General features: G+C 41.5%; 1 protein-coding gene across 4 annotated transcripts in view; it reads left to right on the top strand.

Moving 5' to 3' along the window:
* The window catches only part of ACSM3 (acyl-CoA synthetase medium-chain family member 3), a 36,341-nt gene continuing 13,377 nt past the window's right edge, over window positions 769–23,732 (top strand). The window contains exons 1-5 of one of the 4 annotated variants that reach the window (XM_013995610.2): window positions 1,006–1,240; window positions 3,267–3,337; window positions 7,551–7,809; window positions 8,657–8,867; window positions 22,213–22,420. In XM_013995610.2, the coding sequence (XP_013851064.1) occupies window positions 7,609–7,809; window positions 8,657–8,867; window positions 22,213–22,420 (620 nt within the window). In that variant the 5' untranslated portion in view covers window positions 1,006–1,240; window positions 3,267–3,337; window positions 7,551–7,608. Of the gene's footprint in view, window positions 956–1,002; window positions 1,241–3,266; window positions 3,338–7,550; window positions 7,810–8,656; window positions 8,868–22,212; window positions 22,421–23,732 lie in introns of those variants that run through there. The other 3 variants (XM_021086514.1, XM_005662098.3, XM_003124568.5) reach the window with 3 other exon arrangements.

Below are 23,732 nucleotides of genomic sequence, written 5' to 3'. Positions count from 1 at the left end.
TTTCACCTTTGCTTCCGCCTTTACTTTTCAAAATGTCATTGGTGGAGATTGTGCAGCATCTATTTCTGGAGGTCCTCAGTTGCTTGTGAAAAGAAGTCTCATTACACTGGCCTTGCTGTGGTGTCAGGAGGCACAGAGAGAGCTCGCTGAAATTGTTTAGTTTTTCTTTTCATCCTCAGTGCCTAGCATAGTGCCTAGCCCATAGTAGGTGCTCAAAGTTTTTCAACTGAATTCAGCTCCCAAAATGATCGATAAAGTGATAGCGAAACCGGACTGTGGGGCTCCTGGGTGCAAAAGCCTTTTTGTGTACCCCATTTCTTGTTCTTAGGAAATGAGTCTTACTCAGCTACCATGACCTTCCCTGAGTTCCTATAGGGACATGGTCAGATAGTTACTGATCAGGGAGGGGAGGAACAGTCAGGCAACTGTACAGCCTTGAGGCAGGATCCTGGTTCCCTCTCAAGGAATACACGTAATAATATAGGCATCTTATACACCCAAGAAAAAAGTTAGATCCCTATGCTTCTTTTAGAAATGAATACTTTAAAACTGAACAGCTTAGAGACTTTCCTTGTCCTTCTCCCTGGCTTAACTGCACCCTAAACACAATCACCTGTAAACAGGACTAACCTCTCCAGGAGCTCCATGGACACTTTCCCTCCATGTAAATGCATTACTTCCCCAGCCTCCCCAAAACCTGTGGTGTATGAAAATCATTAACTTCTTTATTTTTTCCTTTTCAGGGGCACACCCACGGCATATGGAAGTTCCCAGGCTAGGGGACCAATCGAAGCTCCAGCTGCCAGCCTACACCGCAGCCACAGCAAGGAAGGATCCAAGCCACGTCTGCAGCTTACGGCTGCAAGATCCACAGCCCACTGACCCACTGAGGCCAGAGACGGAACCTGAATCCTCACAGATCCTGGGTTCCTCACAGATCTGCTGAGTCATGACAGTAAGTCCAGTAACTCATTAATTATAAAAGGAACAGTCTCAGGGGACTGTGTAAATCTCCAAGGTAAACTTGGCCCAGAACTTCTGCTCCTCCCTCCAGAATGGCTCCACCAATCCAGGAAAGGCACTCTGGGCACATCTTACTGCTTCTGACTGTCCCACAACTTTTCCATTCTCTTGCGGCTACTGCCAAGACCAACGTAGATAGAAGAGTTCAAGTTTCAGGGTTACTCTTCTAGAAACAGGTCTGCTATCATCTCCTGCTGTGTTGGAATCTGTCACTTTAGTGAGTATCACTTTATCTGTCTCCTATGCAAAGTTTTCTGGGCTGGCCCACATGTACTTTTGAGCAGAGATAACAAGCAAGCAAACAAACAGACAAAAAGAAATTAAAAGTGCTCTCCTGAAATCCTGGGCAGCCAATGTGTTTCTATCAGAATTTCTCAGTTATTGTTAATAATTCTATCTAGTAAGTGACTAGGACTATGTACATACAAAAAGGCTGTAAACATAGCAGCTGAGTTTCTTTCATTTTGAGCTTTTCGTGCTATTTAATTTTTTAAAAATTATGTGCACAGATTAACTTGTTAAGATGTTTTGGAAAAAAAATTCAGTTGAGTCCAAGTAGACTAAGCTGAGGTTTTCACTCTAGTGTCTACTTAGAAGTAACCTGGGGGCAGCCACTTTTCTCTATTAGGTGGTCAAGCATAGCCCTAAAAATTCTTATGGAAGTTTAAGGCAGGGTCTTGTTAGATTGCGGAGAACAGTAGGGGTTTCATCTTGCTTTGAGGGTATATATGCCAACCCATGGTTATTACTTGGATTACTTGATGGAGAAGGTATTTACGGAGATGTGGGGAGGTGAAAATCCCCTTGGCACTGCTGTTTATATAGATGTAGAGGCTGCATGTCTGATGAGACCTTAAATACTTTCAAAAGCCTGTCTGATCAGCACTGGTACCATCTTTATTAGATGAGTTTTCTATGGCTCAGTACAAAAATCTGGACTCACACTGGGAAAGTTGTCTCAGATCTTTTTTACCTGCAAATAGTATTAGAAACCTGGAAAATGGATTTTATGAAATGCTAAAATCTCTGGAAAAACAGGAAAAGAACTTTGTTGGGGAAAAGATAGTCTTATGGTTTTGATGAGGAGGATGCTGGTATTTGGCAGAACACAATGGTTAGGCTCACTTTAAGCTCCAAATGACTGGTCAATTTTCTTTTCAAAGTTTGTTTGAAGGATTCTGAATGCAGTGGATAAAATAGTTTGAAATTTTCATTTTAAATGCAAAATAAGGAGTACCTGTTGTGGGCACAGCAGAAACGAATCTGACTAGGAACCATGAGGTTGCAGTTCTGATCCCTGGCCTTGCTCAGTGGATTAAGTATCCGGCGTTGCCGTGAGCTGTGGTGTAGTTTGCAGACGAGGCTCAGATCCTGCGTTGCTGTGGCTCTGGCGTAGGCTGGCAGCTACAGCTCCGATTAGACCCCTAGCCTGGGAACCTCCATATGCCGTGGGAGCGGCCCAAGAAATGGCAAAAAGACCAAAAAAAAAAAAAAAAAAAAAAAAAAGAAACCCTTAAAAGATACATAGAAATAATAACAATGGTTCTCTGAGGGATTAAGGGTGTGGTGAAACCTGAGGCTGGGGGTGGGAGGCAGATTTTTCACTGTGTACCTTTTTTTTCCCCCCTTTGTTTTTAGGGTCACACCCACGGCATGTGGAGGTTCCCAGGCTAGGGGTCTGATTGGAGCTACAGCTGCTGACCTACACAGCCACAGCAACTTGGGATCTGAGCCGAATCTGCCACCTACACCTCAGCTTACAACAATGCCAGATCCTTAACCCACTTAGCAAGTCCAGGGATCGAAACTGCAACCTCATGGTTCCTAGTCAGATTCGTTTTTTCACTGTACCACAACAGGAACTCCTCACTGAGTATCTTTTATGATTTCTGTAAGCATTTGAAGATATTATCCCCCCAAATTAAAAACAAAGTTGCAGGTGTGTCGGGGAGGGGATGCGCCGCGGTTGTGGGATGGAAATCCTATAAAACTGGATTGTGATGATCATTGTACAACTATAAATGTATTAAATTCCTTGAGTAATAATAAAAAAAAAGTTACAACACTAAAAACTTAGTGGTGAGTACTTCCTCATCCAGTTCAAGGAAATGTTTATTCTGTAAAAAGGTACAGAGACGCAGGCTGTACCTTGCCAGCAAATAGTAAAGGGTGGTCCTTTCTCCTCAATCCCCGCTGCCAAACAGAATGACATGTGAAGACTTGGGCTTATTTCTCTTCGACAGAGCAGCCTCCAGCACTTGTCCCTTACCCCTCATCCATCCTGAAGTGCAGTCTGGGATCCCTGGGGGCGGAGGTGAGGAGCCAGCATGGGAGGGTAGTGGGTCTGACCAGGGTCTGGGCTGGGTGGGCCAGGCCAGACAGCCACCACTCTTTGGGGACCTCTGCTCAAGTTGGCTTCTAGAGTCTGACCCTTTTCTCAACTGGCTCTTGCTTTGGACTGAACTATCCCTGGAGCCCATGTCCTGCATCAAACCCAGCTATCTGTAAGGCTGGAGGTGCCTCCCAGGCCAGGCCTCAGATCTATCCTTGACAGGCCACTGTCCACCTCTAGGATGTCTGCCATTAGCCTCGACCCCTTCACCCTTTTTCCTGCCTACCAGCCATGTAGATGGCTCTGCAGCCTCAGAGAGTAAGGTGGGAAGCTGGGAAGAAGGAGGAGTCTTTTCCAGAGCCGAGGCTGAGGCAGGTCTTTCGCTTGCCCACTTCTGTCCACACTCACTGGCCCTCCTCAGGGAGGGGGAAGCTGCCGTGGACTCATCCTGGCTGCCACTGCCATTGTCCTAGCCCCCTGCCCACCTCCTTCCTCTCATCACAGTGAGAAAGGATAACGTGCAAGGAAGGTATTTTTATGGGTCATAAATATATTTTAAAATAAGGAGAAGAAAGAAGGGTTTATTTTCTTAAATGAGCTCTGTCTTGGTAACAGTATGTAAGCATTTGTAGTGTAAAGGTCTTAGGTTCCTTGGAAAAGCCATCAGGTTTCGAAACTTCCAAACGTGGGTGTTGGACTATGAATGTGCCAGTGTGTTCCATGGCACATCTCATGTGTCCCTGGGCCCATGTGCCTCTGTGTGTTGTGTATGGCACACTATGGGACTTGCTGGGATGATTCCTGGAGAATTAAGTGCCCAGTTCTAACAGACATTGGCAGCAGCTGGACTTGGCATTTCCTTGCTCACTGCCAGACATGGCCAACCTCTGCCCATACTCGAAGCACTACAGAATGGTCTGGATGCCTATAGCAAGGCCCTTTGGGAGGCCACTTCCATGCCCCTGGCTCAGCTGGCCACATTGGCCAAAGAGCCAGGGCGCTGGAGTCTGGAAGCTTTGGTTGTTCTTTTTTTTTTTTTTTTTTTTTTTTTGTCTTTTTGCCTTTTGAGGGCCACTCCTGCAGCATATGGAGGTTCCCAGGCTAGGGGTCTAATTGGAGCTGTAGGCTACACCAGAGCCACAGCAACACGGGATCCAAGCCGAGTCTGCAACCTACACCACAACTCATGGCAACACCGGATCCTTAACCCACTGAGCATGGCCAGGGGCCAAACCCACAACCTCAAGGTTCCGAGTTGGATTTGTTAACCACTGAGCCACGACGGGAACTCAGAATAAGCTTTGGTTGTTCTTGAAGGCACTTCCCACCACCTTGTCTCAGAGGCACAACACTCTGTGTTATCGGCTTGGGAAGTAGGGGCGGGGGTGGAGGGGCTGACATTCATATAAATTAATCTAAACTAGCCACACATGAACAATGCTAGTAGAAGCCACACATGAATAATTCTAGGTAAAGCAGGGGAAGCCCTTCTCAGATATACTATAATTCTGAGTTGTTGAGAAAAAAAAAAAAAAAAACTGTGTGAAAAAGCTCTACCTTCTGAAAAAGTCATTTATTCATTCAAATGATATTTATTAAGCACTTACTATGGGCCAAATGCTATTATAATTCCCATGAATGTAACAAACAATCTCCATACCTCATTTACATTCAGTGCAAAGATTAGCAAACTAGCCCATGGGCTAAATCCAATCCTCCACTTGCTTTTGTACAACCTGTGAACCAAGAATGGTTTTCACATGTTTAAATATTTGGGAAAAAAATCAAAAGAGGAGTAACAAATGATGACACATGAAAATTACCTGAAATTCAAGTTTTGAGGAGACATAAATAAGGTTTTTTTTAGTAACACAGTTATGCCTATTTACTTATGCATTGTCAATGGCTGCTCTCTGAACCAGAATTGAGTTAATGCAGTTGTAGCAGAGACCAAATGGCCCACAAAGCCTCAATATTTATCATCCGGCCTTTTACAGAAAAAGTTAGCTGATGCCTGTTCTAAGCACCATGATAAGCACTTGGCTGCATTCTCTCATTTAATCTTTGGGACAATTCTCTGAAGGAGGCTCTATTAGTCTCCACATTTGGAAAAAGTGAAACTGGGGCCTGCGAATGGGTATTTCTAACAAGAGTCTGGGTGATGCTGATGTTGCTTGTTTGCATGTCATAATCTCTAGATCAGTAACCCTTTACCTTAGCTGCATATCAGAATCCTTTGAGGAAATTAAAAAAAAAAAAATGATGCCCAGGCCCCATCCCCAGAGATTCTGATTTAATTTATTCAAGACAGCAGTACATTTATAAAGCTTTCCTTGTGATTCAAATATATAACCAGGGTTGAGAATCATTGCTCCACTGAAATCCTATTGAACTGTAGTAAAGAGAACATTCAAAGACCAACGTTCTAGTTCCCATATTACATTACAGCAACTTGTTTCCCCTCTCTGGTGTCCTGTCTTCTTTGGAGGTGAAAAATGAGGAGGCTTACATCAGATGATTTCAGAGGGCTCATGCTCATGCCTTGTCAGGTCCTCACGCAAATAGTTCAGAGGTCAGAAGTACCCTGGTCTCCAGATGCAATGGGTGTAATATGACACCAAAATGCCAGGTCTGTTTAGAGTAAAATTTATGGCTAGTGTCCACTATTAATTATTGTTTGGAAATTTATCAATACAGAGGTAGCTTCATATAGCTACTCTGCCTTACTTACCATGCAGCTGGAATTCTAATTAAAAATGATGATTTAATGATTGTGAGAGTAGTATTTCATCATAGGAAATTTGGAGATTACAAAAAGTATAGAATTATACCAGGGGTCATAGAAGAAAACCCTATAATCCCTAGAAATGTGTTTTTAGCAGCCTAATTTATGAGACCTCAGCCAAGTAAATGACATTGTGATTAAATGACTTCCCACAGAAGCAAGGAGGGCTGGGTGGCCCACAGGGGCCTCTGGCACAAAAGTCCCAAACGCTGGAGCCCTATTATTATGTCTCTGGTAAATGCAGCTCCAAGTCTGGACCTGAAGAGAGTGTGGGCTCCTATTTGGAGCATGGGAACTGTAGCCTATAAGCTAGAGGAACTTTGGCAGTGTTTTCATGCATAATTGGTACTGAACTACTTCAGTTTCTTCAGCAATGGATAATCCAAGGTGGAAAGTTCTCCTAACATTTCTGCACTGCTTTCAAAATCTGCAGGTGAAAGATACCAGATAAAAAGCTTAGCCCTTTGCTTTCACTGAGAGTAACTGGGTGACCCGGGCCTTTACTTCTTTAGAAATATATATGGGAAGAATAGTACTTACTGGGCTAGCACCAGAGAATTCTGGGTTCAAAGCCAACTAATGCCCCCCCACTGGCCAGTTCTTAGGTTGAAACCTTAACCCCCCAGTGTGATGGTATATGGAGATGGGGCCTTTGGAAGGTAGTAAGGTTTAGATGAGATCATTAGGGCGAGGCTCCTGATGGGATCAGTATCTTTCAGGTAGAGCAAGAGACCAAACTCTCTTTCTCCAATGCTGTGAGGACACAGAGAGAAGGCAAGCTGGGAATAAGGCCCTTACAGGGTAACCGAATCAACTGGCAGTTTGAGCCAGGGCTTCCCAGAACAGTGAGAAACATGTCTACTGTTTAATAAATCACATAATCTGTGGTATTTTGTTAATGGCAGTCAGAGCTGAGACAACCTCTTACTCATCATTTTCTCTATCTGCAAAAAGAGATGATGATAGATATACTTCACAAGGCTTGATGATAAATTTTAAGGAGTTCCTGTTGTGGCTCAGTGGTTAACAAATCTGACTAGTATCCATGAGGATACGGGTTCAGTCCCTGGCCTCACTCAGTGGGTTAAAGATCTGGCATGGCTGAGAGCTGTGGTGTAGGTTGCAGACGTGGCTCAGATCCAGTGTTGCTGTGGCTGTGGTGTAGGCCGACAGCTCCCACTCAACCCCTAGCCTGGGAATGTCCATATGCCAAAGGTGTGGCCCTAACTAGACAAGAGACAAAAGAAAAAAAAAAAAAAGTAACTAAAACACTGAGCACAGTATTGGGAGCATAGTGAGTGCTCAGAAAATGGTACTATTATGATGATGATTAATAATAAATCTCTGCTGTTTGGGGCTATGGCAACCTTCAAGACAGAAACAAACACATGTCCTTTTTGCTTGTCTTAGACTGATTGGTATCCTTGGAAATCCTGAGTGCTAAAACACCCACAAGACTGATATTACCATGCAGATATTACTTTGTGCCAAGTATTTTCAGCGCCTAGCAATTTCTGCTTCTATGAGAGCACTGCATAAAGATTATAGAACAGTGATCCCTCAGAATTTCTCCAACTATGAATCCATGAAACAGAACTTCAAACTGGAGATTCCAGAGTATTTCAACTTTGCTAAAGATGTTCTGGATCAATGGACCAATGTGGAAAAGGTAAGGAGCAAGGGCCACTCAGACTGCAGTTTCTCAACTGAGAGTGATTTTTCCCCCCAGGGGACATTTGGCAACGTCTGGAGACAATTTTGTTGCCATCACTTGGGGGAAGGTATGTGCTAATGGGTAGAGACCAGGGGTGCTGCTAAATATCCTATAATTCACAGGACATCTGGCTCAACATGTCAGGAGTTCCATGGTTGAGAAAGCCTGGGTTATAGAAATATACGATTATAGGTTAATTTAAATAAGTTAAAAAAAAGTAGAGTAAAAAGTGAATCCAAGCGTAAGAAATGGTAGAATATGAGGCATAGAAAGAACATTGAAAGAAATACAAAAGGTTGAAAGAATTCTAACTTTATGGAAAGAAAAATAATCAGGCTAAATGAGAAATTATATGTGCTGGAAGAAATGACATGGCTCCCATCATCTAGAAATGAGGACCCCACAGCTATCCCCAAATACTCCAAGTAGGTCCTAACCAAGGACCTGTGAATTTTCTTCAGAAAAAATATTCCATTAAGTCAGTTGAAATAGCATTTAGCTGGATAAGGAGTTCCCATCGTGGCTCAGCAGACACAAATCTGACCAGTATCCATGAGGACGCAGGTTCAATTCCTGGCCTCGCTCAGTAGGTTAAGGATCTGGCATTTCTGTGAGTTGTGGTGTAGGTCGCTGACGCAGCTCAGATCTGGCATTGCTGTGGCTGTGGCATAGGCCAGCAGCTGTAGCTCTGATTCAACCCCTAGCCTGGGAACCTCCACAGGTCGTAGGTGTGCCCCCCCCCCCAAAAAAAAGGCATTTAGCTGAATAATTACTTTTAAATCTGTGACTTGTCTTTCCTCAGACTGGAAAGAAACCTTCCAATCCAGCCTTCTGGTGGGTAAATGGAAATGGAAAAGAAGTGAGATGGAGTTTTGAAGAACTGGGATCTTTGTCGAGGAAATTTGCAAATATACTTACAGAAGGTTGTGCCCTGCAAAGGGGAGATCGAGTAATTCTAATTCTGCCCAGGATCCCAGAATGGTGGCTTGCAAATGTAGCCTGCCTGCGAACAGGTTAGTAGTATTTTCAATCAGATCATATTTAAACTTGGCTGGATGAGAGATTTTCCAAAACATTTAAGTAGTCACGAGACATTTATTCGGGCAAACTATTTGAGAAACTGTACCCATATGGTCTTATTCTCCAGAACCTTAGAAATGTGTTGGAAACACGCCGTATCTTTTGACCTAAACTCTGAGTAGGGTTTTTCATAATGAAATAGGTTTAAGTGAATGCCAGTCAACAACTAAACACCTTTATACCCACCGCTTTTCTCCTCCTATAGAACCCGTGGTCATCTGAAACTCAGTCACAGATTCAAGGAAGCCATGCTAGGTCTTGTTTCACATCTTCACTCCTCTAGTGGTTAATTACCAGTTCATCAGGCATCAGCTACTCCTCCTTCCTAATCAGTTCCTACATCTTGTAAATTGGACCCTATATCTTGTACATTGGACTTGCTCTGTGCCTCTGGAGTACCTCCTCTTCTCCCATTTCATTATCATTTCCTTTCCTCATATCTTTACGGTCTCCTGAGTGGATTTTCTCAAAAGAATCCCTAATTTTGGTTTTGTGTATGCCCACACATCCCACCTCAACCAATTCCTTCTCAATAGCCAGTGTTCTTTCCAGAACACACATTTCATCCTTTCGTCACTCCTTGATATTACGTAATAACTCCCTGTTGCCTACCAGAGAAAACCTGAACTTCCTTAGGTGTGTCATGGAAGGCTCTGGCTACTTTCTCATTTATATTTCTCATTTCTTCACCCTCATTCTGTGCTCCATCCACGTCAAATGGTTTCCTACAAGGTATGTGATCTTTCTTCATCTCCTTGATTCTGCTCAGAAAGCCTTTAATTCATACCAAGCACCTGGACAGCTCTTACTAAACTTTAGAATCTCAGCTCTAATGTTACCTTCTCAGGTAACCCCAACCTGATGTCCCAGTCTAGGTATTTTCTTTTGGGGGCTCCCCCCCAAAGAAATATGTATATATTTCTATTTTAACCTATACTGTATTATCTGGGTATATTATTTGTTCATAAATCTGTCATTCGCATAAGAATACTGAAAGGCAGGAGTTCCCGTCGTGGCGCAGTGGTTAACGAATCTGACTAGGAACCATGAGGTTGCGGGTTCGGTCCCTGCCCTTGCTCAGTGGGTTAACAATCCGGCGTTGCCGTGAGCTGTGGTGTAGGTTGCAGACTCGGCTCGGATCCCGAGTTGCTGTGGCTCTGGCGTAGGCTGGCGGCTACAGCTCCGATTGGACCCCTAGCCTGGGAACCTCCATATGCTGTGGGAGCGGCCCAAGAAATAGCAAAAAGACCAAAAAAAAAAAAAAAAACCAATACTGAAAGGCAATGATTAAGACATATTCATCTCTATGTCTCCAATTATTGGCATTCCATATATCTCAGAGAAATATTTGTTGAATTAATATCTTTATTATAATAATAATCATTACATTAAATAACTATTCTTACTTTATTTTAATTGAATCATTCATGCATTTGAGGAGAGCTATATGCTCTAATCACATGTGTACAGATAAATTATATACCAGAGTTACATGGTCCACTTTTACACAGTTTTTTAACAAAATGATTGCTTTCACGATTGCTGCTTAAGTTCACTGTCTTAGCAATGAACTATTTGATAGCCAGGATCAGGAATCCATTCATATTAGCTCAATAATGAAGGAGAATTATTGAACATCTGCTGAAGAATCTTATAGGGAAAAAAAGTACAGAAAGAAAAACTGGCTTTTGCAAGAAAACATGCTTTCAGAAAGCAGTTTGTATCTCTATTTTTTTTTTTTTTTTTTTTTTTTGCTCTTAAGTCACTTGACTCTGCCCCTCTCAAGCATCTGCTCCTTTGACCTTTCTTGCTAGGACATGGTTTCTCTTCATTTCGGTTGGTGCACAGCTTTGATTTGCTAGACAAATGTCTCAGGCCCTAACCCTATATGTTGCATCCACTAATCCACTCAGTTTCTTAAATATTTAAAGGCAGAATCTAACTGGCACAGCTTGGTTAGGCCCATCAGAAGTGATCAGAGGCAGCTTCAACTGATAAAGCTTGGTTGCTAGGGCTGTGACCAGAAGGAAGGCATATTCTCTTAGAAGAAAGAATGAAAGGGAGGCAATAAATGGTAAACCTAGTATACTAATTATGCTAGTCTTCACAGCAAAATTAGAAAGAAGCTCATAGTTACTGGGTTTCCTAATAATTTTTCTCTTTTAATAAACCTTAGCTGATGTAAATATTTTCAAGGATTTCAGTTGTTTACGTATTACATGGGGCCATATATATATATGATAAAATGATAAAGGTAAAGGAATGGTTAACACAACATTCTGGATCACAGCTACCTGATAATTTGAGGCAGAGCAGAGAGGGCTTCAAACATATCATTAAATTCTTTTCTTTTTTTTTAAGCCAGATGATAGATAATTCTTAATTTAATATTTTTAAAGGAAATTGTATATATACACTGCATAAACTCTGGGGCATGACTGGTATTTTTGGCAGTTAAAAGAAGCAAAGTGTATGGCTGAACTTTATACACTTTTGAGGAGCCTTAAAATGTTTGGAAATGCGTTACTAAAGGGGAAAGCGTGAGATAAAGTATTAGTGTGTTTTCTCAAAAGGAAAAGTACCTAGTATTGAAGAGAGATACTGTTGAAATACAGCATTTTGAAACCAGAGTTACTGGGAACTTGTCAGAAATATAAGTTCTTCAGCTCCGCCCAAGATTTACTGAATCTAGAACTGGGATGCAGACATACAAAACCTAGAAATCTATTTTTTTAAGCAGCCCTTCAGGTGACTCTTATTCATGTTCAAGTTTGAGAACCACTGAGCTAGAGGAAGTGAGTCTCTATCTACTTGAGGCCTTGTAGAATGACAGGACCTTGGTGAATTGAGCAGATCTAGACGCTGCTCATAACTGGCTTATATCAGTGTGTGGAGAGTAGAACTGTGCATTGTGGGGGAGGGCTCTCATTGCCATATTTATAATACAAGATGTGTGTATAAAGTAATATTACCAATTTATTAATTTGCCTGAAGAGCCCAAAGACTCTGACATGAATAGCCTCCTCTCTGCCTGTTAATAGACCCACGTGAGAAGACAAAATTTAGCCAGAAGTTTGTTCAGTGAATAGAATAAGTAACTTTCATAATTCAATTTATTGGCACTGGGATTTGAAAGCCCAGTTCACCCACCCATCTCTTATATATCCACTATCCCTTCAAGCAGCAGGTGTTTACTGGGCACTTGCTATGTTTTAGGAGTTGGGGGCTTAGTGTCCAGTGGGAGAGAGAGTCAGGAGTTAAGTAAACACACAGTGTGGTGTGACAAGTGCTATAAAGGAAACAGTACAGGAGTGTAAGAGGAGTTCCATCTACTGAGAGGTCAGGATACCTAAGCTGAAACCTGAGGGATGAGTCAGCCAGCGGGAGAAGGTGTGGGTGATGGGAAATGGAAAAGACCCTGTGAGGGTCCTGAGGCAAGAAATAACTTTCAGATCAGAGAAAATGAAAACAGTCCAGAGTAAGGTAGGTATTGGCTAGGGGCCACCTCATCCCAGGGACTATAATAAAAATCCCCTGACAGAGTCTTCTCCTTTCGACGGGCTTGGATGAGTACTGTCAGGATTTGCCCTAATAAGTCTCTTTTCTTCTGTGTTCTGGGGCTGCAATATCCCCTTCTGAGGCCAGTTCTATATCAATAGATCATATATCAGGGTATGGTTTAATTGTACTGCTTTTTATGTCTGTGAACACTGATTATGAATATCTCTGTTCTGAACTATTTTATATTGAGTTTATAGTTTAGCTCGTGGAAGGCAAGCTATTTCCCTTATCCCCAAGTTCTCAGAGAGATATGCCCTATAGCCCCCAGTACCAACAGCAAACTCATCACATTTTAATTTTCAAACTCTTTTGTATGCATTATAGGCTAAATAAATTCCTTTACAGCAGAAATCTCAGTATATAATTATTTAAAATATTAATTTCCAAGGATTTGTTCCTTTAAGTAAAATTCACCACAAAAAACTAGTGTAACATCCCATCTCAGCCCACAGGTCTTGATGAAGTTTCTATAATGCATGTGGTCCCTCTGGAATTAAAATAAACATCCACTTATTTGCTCATTTTATCTTCACAAGAGCCTTCTGATTAGGAAGGGGAAGTCTCATTTTATAAACAGGGAAGATAAAACTTTCAGAGATGGGGGGAAAGGAACATTAAGTTATTTGCCCCAAAACATTCAGAAAGTCAGTGCTAGAGGCCAGTGCACTCTCTAACATTTTCTAGAGTTTTTATAAAATTTCAAAATAAGAATAGTTCTTAAAAATTATCTAGGTGGGGAAAGTGTGATTCCTTTATCTCTCCCCTTCAATCTACAACTAGTAAAACATTCATAATTCAACAAAGGCTCCTCTGCCCAACACACTGAGAGGCCAGAGAGATCCACACATCTGTACATCCGAAGGTGGATGGCCAGGTTGAAGGTGGGTGAAGGTTGGTAACAAGAGGTGGAACCAAGGGAACAATGGAGGTGGTGCCCATAATCCTGGCCCTCTGGCCACAGTGGATGAGCACACAGACCAGAAGAGCCCAGTAACAGCAGGGGAAGTGACACACACAACTCCAGCGTCCCAGCTGTAGCAGTACCTGCAGCCAAAGAGAATCAGGCCACAGTGGTGCCCACCACTCCAGCACCCCTACCCCAAGTCATCAGGACCCACAAACCTGATGTCAACAACCTCCAAGGCGGCTGAGGTGCCTGCCCTCCTGATGCCCCCAGTGGTGACATGAATAACAGCAGCAACACTGGCAATAGCAAGGCACCAAGGGCCCCAAAGGCACAAGCAGCCAGAGGGCCCCAGTGACACATCTGGCAGAGGTGGTGATGGGTAGAAAATGCTGATTCACTTAGTCAGAGGCAGGTCAGGTGAGAGAAACCAGACTTGTGCTATAGTGCCACCTACTGAAAAACAAAAGAAAGGCCTCTAGTCATAAACCTGTTGAATTGTTGGGATCAAAGTAAACACATCTTACCTAATAAGAAAGGTGCTCACTGCTTCAAATGTGTGGGCAGAGGAACAACCCATCAAGCACTGTGAAAAAGCATAATAACATGGCATCACAGAAAAAAAAGGAAGTGACAGTTCTCCAGAAACCAAACTTAAACTCACAGAAGACTGCAACTTGATACAGAATTCAAAGTAGCTGTCCATGAGCTACAAGAAAACTCAGAAAAGACACTTCAGTAGGCTCAGGAATAAAATCAATGAACAGAAGGAATATTTTATCAAAGGGTTGAACCTCTAAAAAAGAAACAAACAAATTCTAGAGCTGAAGAGCTTAATAAAGAATGCAATAGAAAACACTGGAAATAAGGCAGACCATATGGAAGAATTAGCAAGCATGAATACATAAATCTAAAAATGATTTAGGTAGAAGAGAGAGAAGTAAGTTTTGTTGTTTTTTTAATGTAGGAATTCTAAGAAAACTATCTGTCTCCACTGGGAAAGGCAACATAAGATAATGGGTATCCCAAAAGGAGAGGAGAGGGAGTAGAGAGTTTAAAGAAATAGTAGCTAGAACTTCCCAAACCTGGGGAAGGAACTGGATGTACAGGTCCAGGAAGCTAAGCAAACACCTAATTACCTCAATGCAAATACACCTTTCCAAGACATATTATATAGAGCTGTCAAGTCAATGATAAATAAATAATTTTTTTTGGGGGGGGCTGCACCCACAGCATGTGAAAGGTCCCAGGCCAGGGATTGAACCTGCGCTACAGCTGCAACCTGAGTCACAGCTGTAGCAATGCTGGATCCTTAACCTGCTGCACTACACAGGAACTTTCAATGATAAAGAAAGAATTTTAAAGGTAGCCAGGGAAAAAGATAGTAACCTAAAAAGGAAACTCCATTAGGCTATCAGCAGATTTCTCGGCAGAAACTCTACAGGCCAAGAGAGAGTGAAATGACATACCTGAAGTATTTATTTGTTTTTATTTTGTTCTTCTTTTGACAGCTGCACCTGTGGCATATGGAAGTTCCTGGGTTCCTGGGTTGAATCAGAGCTGCAGCTGAGGCCTACGCTACAGCCACAGCAACATTCAGTCCAAGTCAAATCTGCAACCTGTGCTATAGCTTGCAGCAACACTGGATCCTTAATGCACTGAGTGAGGCCAGGGATCGAACCCTCATCCTCACAGACACCATGTCATGTTCTTAACCTGCTGAGCCACAACAGGAAGTCCTCACACTCGAGATAGTTAAAGGTAAAAACTGTCAGTTAAGAATACTTTATCCAGGGAGTTCCCGTCATGGCTCAGTGGTTAACGAATCCGACCAGGAACCTTGAGGTTGTGGGTTTGATCTCTGGCCTTGCTCAGTGGGTTAAGGATCCAGCGTTGCCGTGGGCTGTGGTGCAGGTCGAAGATTCGGCTCAGATCTGGCGTTGCTGTGGCTCTGGCATAGGCCGGCAGCAACAGCTCCAATTAAACCCCTAGCCTGGGAACCTCCACATGCCACGGGTGCAGCCCTTAAAGAAAGAATACTTTATCCAGGAAAATTATCCTAAAAGGAGAAAAAAAGGCTTTCCCAGACAAACTAAAGCTGAGAGAGTTTATCACCACTGCACCTGCTTTACAAGAAATGTTGAGGGCTTCTTGAAGATGGCAGAATAAGAGGATGTGGAGCTCACCCACACCCATGAACACATCAAAAATAATCTATATGTGGAACAATTCTCACTGAAAACTAATTGGAAACTGGTAGAAGGGCTCCTGTCCCAAGGCAGAGTGAAAACAAAAGCGATCAGGTTGGGATCTGCACTCCTGGGAAGGGACTCAAAGGAAAAAGGAGACTGCTCAGGAGGACACCCACTGCAGGCAGTGAATATGTCAAGCCGCAGACTGGGTGTCTCAGCCCTGGGGAAGAGACAAGCCCCACTGGCTGCTTGGAGAACAACCTGGACAGATAGACAGTGTGGAGAAGCCTGGACTTCACTTGCGAGGAGCACACAGGTGCTGGCTTGCCCCCAGGCAGGGTGGAGAGAGGTCTGCCCTAGAACCTGCCAGATTTCCTGAGACCACCTCTCTGTGCACCCCAGCCTAAGTCAACTGAATGCTCCAGCCCTGCTCACTCCATGCCGCAGCATGGCACTAGATCTAGGGTAACTACAACCAGGGAAAAGACATAATGATGGACTGCATCAGAATGGGGCCATGGACACCTATCCAGGCAGAACACTGGACTTCTGTAAGTACACAGGCCCCAACCGCTTCACCACTCCGTTCCTTTGGGGCAAAGGTCCCAGTGTGGGGAGAAGGAAAACAGCACCAGCTCAAGATGGCAAAAAACAAAACAAAACAAAACAAAAAACAAAAAACAAAAAAACAAAAACCACATGAAAAGATGCTCAACATCACTAATTATTAGAGAAATACAAAACAAAATAGTAATTACATATCACCTCACAACTTCCAAGATGGCTTTCAAAAAAGTCTACAAATAACAAATGTTGGAGAGGATGTAGAAAGAGAGAACCTTTGTATACTGTTGGTGGGAGTGTAGATTGGTGCAGCCACAGTTTGGAGGTTTCTCAAAAACTAAAAATGCAACTACCATATGACCTAGAAATTCCTCTCCTGGGTATATATCTGGAATAAATGAAAACACCAGTTAAAAAAGACACGTGGACGCCAATCTTGATAGCAACACTATTTACAACCCAAGTACCCATCAACAGATAACTGGATGAAGAGGATGTGATACACACATGCATGCACACACACACACACACACAGGATCATTATTCAGCCATTAAAAAGAGAAAAAAATTTGGAGTTTCCATCGTGGCGCAGTAGAAATGAATCCAACTAGGAACCATGAGGTTGTGGGTTTGATCCCTGGCCTTGCTCGGTGGGTTAAGGATCTGGCATTGCTGTGAGCTGTGGTGTAGGTCACAGACTTGGCTCAGATCTGATGTTGCCATGGCTGTGGTGTAGACCGGCAGCTGTAGCTCTAATTTGACCCCTAGCCTGGGAACCTCCACATGCTGTGGGTACGGCCCTGAAAAGCAAAAAAATAAAATAAAACTCTGCCATTTGCAACAATGTGGATAGACCTAGAGAATATTATGCTTAGTGAAACAAGTCAAAGACAAATACTATATGATATCACTTATATGTGGAGTCTAAAAAATTATGCAAATGAATGTATATGTAAAATAGAAACCGACTCAGAGATACAGAAGTCCAATGCACTATCCATTGTGCAACGGAGCCACCTGCAGACTCAGAGATATAAAAAACTTATGGGAGTTCCCGTTGTGGCGCAGTGGTTAACGAATCCGACTAGAAACCATGAGGTTGCGGGTTCGGTCCCTGCCCTTGCTCAGTGGGTTAATGATCCGGCGTTGCCATGAGCTGTGGTGTAGGTTGCAGACGTGGCTCGGATCCCGCGTTGCTGTGGCACTGGTATAGGCCGGTGGCTACAGCTCCGATTTGACCCCTAGCCTGGGAACCTCCATATGCCCAAAGAAATAGCAAAAAAAAAAAAAAAAAAAAAAGATTAAAAAAAAAAGATAAAAAACTTACGGTTACCAAAGGGTGGAGGGACAAATTAGGGATATGGGATTAATAGATATAAACTACTGTGTATAAATTAGGTAAGCTACAAGGATATACAGTCATAGGGAATTATAGTTATCTTGTAATAACTTATAAAGGAGTATAATCTGCAAAAATACTGAATCACTATGCTGTACACATGAAATTAATATAATATTGTAAATCAACTATATTCCAATTAAGAAAAAAGGAAAGAAATGTTGAAAGCCTCTTTTACCAAAAACAAAAAGGCAAAAATTACAGGTAGTAAATAGAATCAGAAAATTGCAACTCTATATCAGAACAGTTGTTAAACAATTATCATGTAAAGGTTAAAAGAGAAAATGTGATAAAAATAATTATAGCTACTTTAATTTGGTAATGGACTCCCAACACAAGAACAGATAATGTGAGACAACAAAAACATAAAAGAGAAAGAGGAAAAGGACAGAAATCATGTAGGCAAATGAAGATGAAATGCTATCAGTAGTAAAAGGATTATTTTATCTGCGAGACATTTTATACAAACCTCACGGCAACTACAAAACATAAATCAGAAGCTAAGACATGAAACATTAAAAAAGAGAAAACTGAGAAAAACATAAAAAATAATCAATCCGAAACACAAGGAAAAAGAAACAATGGAGATATAGAACCAGAAAACAAAATACAAACTGGCAGCACTAAGTCTTTATCAGTAACCACTCTAAATGTAAATGCATTGAATTTATCATTCAAAATAAGAATTGTAGCTGGATGGATTAAAAAACAAGACCCAACTATATACCTACCTCCTCCAGGAAACTCCTCTCAGCTCTAAAGACAAACATAGGCTCAAAGTGAAGGGGTAGATGTTACTCCAGGAGAATGGCAGCCACAGGAAAATGGGTGTAGCAATACTCATATCAGAAAAAAAATAGACTTTAAGCCAAAAAAAAGGGTAATAAAAGATAAAGGTACACATTATGTAATGATAAAGGGGATAATCCTTCAAGAAGATGTAACATTATTGATATATCTACTTTGCTAACACAGGAGCAGCAAAATGTATAAATTATTAACAGACCTAAAGGGAGAAACTGACAGCAACACAATATAGTAGGGGACTTTAACACTCCACTTACATCAATGGACATTTCATTCAGACAGAAAGTCAATAAGAAAACACTAACCTTAAATATACAGAATTATACAGAATATCCCATCCACTGCAGCAGCATATACAGTCTTCTCAATGCACATTGACCATTCTCCAGGCTAGATAACATGCTAGGTCACAAACCAAGTCTCAATAGATTCAAGAAGACTGAAACTGGGTCAAATACCTTTTCTGACTACAGTGGTATGAAACTTAGAAATCAACTACAAGAAATCTGGAAAAATCACAAATATGTGGAGACTAAGAATATTCAACTGAAAAACTATTAGGTAAATGATGAAATCAAAGGATAAATTTTAAAAACACCCACAGACAAATGAAAATAAAAATAATATAGGCCAAAATATATGCAGCAAAAGTGGTACTAAGAGTAAATAAAGTTTATAGCAATACAGGCCTACCTCAAGAAACAAGAAAAATCTCAAATAAATAATTTAACATTACATCTAAAGGAACTAGAAAAAGAAGAACAAAGCAAGCCCAAAGTCAGTATAAGAAGGGAAATTATAAAAACCCAAGCAGACATAAATGGAGACTTAAAAGACAATAGAAAAAAAAAAATCAATGGAACTAAGGTCTGGTTCTCTGAAAAGATAAATACAGTTAACAAACCTTTAGCTAGACTTGCCAAAAAAAGACAAAGCTCAGATAAATAAAATCAGAAACAAAGGAGGAGAAATTGCAACGGATACAACAGAAATACAAAAGACTATGAGATTACTATGAGTAGCTAAACATCAACAGATTGGATAACCTAAAATAAATGGATAAATTCTTGGAATCATACAACCTTCTAAGACTAAAGCATGAAGAGATAGATAATCTGAATAGACTTATCGCTAGTAAGACGATTAAAACAGTAATCAAAAACCTCCCCCAAAACAAAAGTCCCACAGCAGACAGCTTCACAGGTAAATTCTACCAAATATTTAAAGAAGATTTAATACCTTTAACAATCTTGATTAGAGAAATGGGCAAAATTAGAACCTTGCAGTTCAGATGTCTAGGCCAGGGCTCTCCCTGATGCTCCACAGTGCTTTCTTTAGACCTTTTCTCTATCTGGTTTCAATAGCATATATTGATACCTACGCATTTATGCAAAATAATAACTGTGAAACAGAAATGGGCATTTCATTTCTGGAAGTTTTAAACTTTTTAAAAATATGACACTTAAATATTAGTAGGCATCCTCCTGAGAGAGGCCATCCTTGGCCGCCCTATCTCAAACAGCTCCTCCCCCTCCCCTCACCCAAAGTGGTCATTGCTTATTTTTTAAAAACAGACATTATCATCTGATATTGTATATGCCTAGAATGTAAGATCCATGAGGGCAGGGACCTCTGTCCATTTTGTTCTCTATAGTATCCTTAGCACTTAGGAATGTTTCTAGCATATGGTAGGCTTCAATAAATTTTCAAATGAATAAATATATCTGCTGTATTTCTAATCATCTAGGACATCACTCCAGAACAATACTATAGGATTGTTTTTTATTTAAAGTAAAAGTTTGCTCCCTGGCGAGAAACTGTGTAATGTTTCCCAGAATGATTAATTTGGACAGGAAGTAGTTTTTAACAGGTCAGTCTGATCACTGTTAATAGATCCCTTTAAAGATACTATAAGAATTATGTATTTGCAGAACTTAATTATCTAAGGGTAATGTGTTTAAATAAAGGGTTTCTTCTTGGCCATGAAATACCAACAGTGAGTTTAAGAGTGACTTTATTTATTTACTTATTTGTGTTTTGCCTCTTTAGGGCCTCACCTGTGGCATATGGAGGTTCCCAGTCTAGGGGCTGAACTGGAGCTGAAGCTGCTGACCTACACCACAGCCACAGCAATGCTAGATCGAGCTGCGTCTGCCATCAACACCACAGCTCATGGCAATGCCAGATCCTTAACCCACTGAGCAGGGCCAGGGATTGAACTCACATCCTCATGGATATTAGTTGGGTTCCTTAACCACTGAGCCACAACGGGAACTCCTGAGAGTGACTTTAAATCATGAAAAGTGTTGGCTGTGGTAGACAGCTACTTCCCTAGGAGGAACATCTCTAAGGAATGACCTTGGAGTTAAAGCCTCATAAAATTTGCTGCCTTGCTTTGGTTAGAAAGGGAGGATATTCTGAAGAACCTTATGTTTTGGTCCTGGTTATCTGTTTCCTGAAGGACTCCATTAGAGGGACTTGTCCTTTCCAAAATGGAGAAATAAGCCAGTGTCAACAGTGCATGAATGTATTCAATCTTTCTTGCCTGCTGTGTCACTGGGAAGAGGAAAAACTAATAGAAAGTGAATACCTTCCACCCTTCTCTTGAAGATCTGGAATTTAAGAGTAGTGGAACCTGTGATAGAGATAGAAAAATGATACAGAAATAGATACAGTCTTGAACATGCATTAATCATTTGAGAAAGTAATAGCCAAATTTTATTCAGTGCCGTTCTAAGCTCTGTACACATTTTAATTCATTTAATCCTTAATAATCTTATGAAGAAGGCAGTGTTATTATAATCCCCATTCTGAGACTCTTGGAGGTACAGTGCCCTTTTTCAAGACCAAACTCTAAGAATGTCTGGCTCCAGGACCACTCTCAACCATTACACTATACCTTATAGTGTGATTTACAGCAGGAGAAGCAGAAGCACAGAAAAGACGAATGCCTCAATCCTTCTCTTTGGAAAGAAACCATAAAACATTCATGTCTGTTTTAAGAGGCACTGAACTAAAGTGGTTAAATGTACAGCTCTGAAGTCAGGTTGCAGAGTTCAGTGTGTCTACTGCCACTTGCTACTTCAGTGATCCCGGGCAAGTTATTTATAGGGCGTACTAAATAGGCCACCTGCCATATCAGCATACAAAGGATGTTGCATAAAGCCATCAGCCACCAGCCACTACAGCTGCCCCTAAAGGTGAGCCCTGAGGGAACTCAGGATGAGAAAGAATAGGATATTGGCCCTAGATAATTAAGGTGCATATCTAAGGAAGGATTTCAATGAGCCTGGACTCTTGCATCTTCCCATACATAAAAAATGCTAAATTCATTAACTTGAGATGTCTGGTTTTCTTTTTCTTTGTCTTTTTTAGGTCTGCACCCATGGAATATGGAAGTTCCCAGGCTAGTGGTTGAATCAGAGCTGTAGCTGCCAGCCCATACCACAGCCAAGCAACACCGGACACTTAGCCCACTGAGCGAGGTCAGGAATAGAACCTGCATCCTCATGGATACTAGGTGGGTTCATTACTGCTGAGCCACGACAGAACTCCAATAATTACTTTTCAAAAAAAAACCCTCTTCAAGCTGAGTGTTATGAATAGTCTCCAAATAAAAAATAATTATCCAGGATTTAACACCTACCCATGTTAGGTCAAAAAGATCATAGACTTTGAGATCCTTTGAAAGGCAAAAGCAGAATGATGAAAAGGAAGACAAATAGATACCTTGCCTGGAAAACTGACTAACTTACTCTGAGAAATATCAAATTCATATGAGTTATCTACAATACCCTAAATAATATGATGAAAGAAATCATTTCTAAACACTTTCTTTTCTTCTCCTTTAGGGACAGTTTTAATTCCAGGAACCACTCAGCTGACCCAGAAAGACATCCTCTACAGACTACAAACTTCAAAAGCAAATTGCATTGTTACTGATGAAATTTTAGCTCCAGCAGTAGATGCTATTGCTTCCAAATGTGAAAATCTGCATTCCAAGATAATTGTGTCTGAGAAGCCTAGAAAAGGGTGGAAGAACCTCAAGGAGATGATGAAGTGAGTAGCCATAATTTTTGTAGAATAGTTTCCCAAAAAGAAAGGCAACATCAATAAAATGGTCAACCCATGATTGACAGAAAAAGGAAAATTAAAACAACAGACAAAGGGATCAATTGGTGATTATTACTACACTCATAGGGCAGAGCTCTGGCGAGGAGGAGCTAGGGGTGTTTTTTATAAGTTGGGATCTCAAGGAAGCACACCCTAAGACAGAGATTAGTTCTGTAAGAAGTTGATTAAGGAGTTCTCTTGGGATCAACACCTAGGAATGAAAGGGAAAGATGTGGGATTGGGCCAGGGAAGAAATTTATCTTCCATGTACTTCCAAAAAAGCCCTCAGCCAACCAACTCTGATCTCTGGAGTTTGGATAGTCCCTCAAAGCTCTTCCTAGCTAAAGAAAGAGGTTCTAGACTCTTTCTGTCCATGCTGATTAGTAACTGGGTGGGGGCTGTCCTTAGATGGAGGAATGACCCTGAGCAATGTAGCTGTCTTCAGCCAAGGCATTATCTAAAGAAGGATCCCAAAACCTGGAGGGAGGAGGTCCTGAAATCCTGCTGTAGGACCTAGGAGGTACATTACAGCATCAACCACAGACCTGTTTATCATCTCCCAGGGAAACTGATTACAGCCAATCCTTCCGTGTAGGCTGTGTCATTCCCTTGCTGACAGTAACATTTCTATCAAAATATGCACAGCTTAAAAGTTGCGAGTTAAGTTTTATTTGGGGCAAAATGAGCTCTGAAATACTGCTCCAAAGAGGTAAGGGAGAATTTTAGCATATATGTGATTTTGATGAAGGGGGAGGTACATGCAACTAAGCACACATTTCTATATAAGGTTGCTGCTAGTCACAAGGAGCAGGTGTCACTATGAAGACGTTACCATCTAGTGCTTTTCTAGATCTGAGGAGATGCAAGAATTGGGCTCATAAAATCTCCTGAAAATATCAAACAATCTGAAGACCTATTCTTCTTCCAGTTTTCCCAGAGCACAGAGTGCCTCATTCCTAATCTCCACCCTGAGCTCCTTTCAGCGGGTGTTGAGGATCAGAAGCTTCAGTGGCTCATGATTCAATCCATGTAGAGGCAGATGGCAAGTGCCAATCTCCAGTTCTCAGTAAGAACACAATATTAATGGGTGCAATTTTAAAACTGAATCACACTGCTATAGGGTGCTTCCAGGGGTCACTTGGAACTCTTGCCAAGTATTGCTTATATCTTTGTTTTAGGGTGGCAGCAGTCTCCTCTGGAATGAGCTTCCCACCTTTACTCAAGGATTTTAGGAACATGCTTGCAACTATGAATTTTT

The sequence above is a fragment of the Sus scrofa genome, chromosome 3, assembly GCF_000003025.6.
Source record: "Sus scrofa isolate TJ Tabasco breed Duroc chromosome 3, Sscrofa11.1, whole genome shotgun sequence".
NCBI lineage: Eukaryota > Metazoa > Chordata > Mammalia > Artiodactyla > Suidae > Sus > Sus scrofa.
The sequence above is the reverse complement of the archived record's forward strand: the minus strand, read 5'-3'. Positions and strand labels throughout refer to the sequence as shown.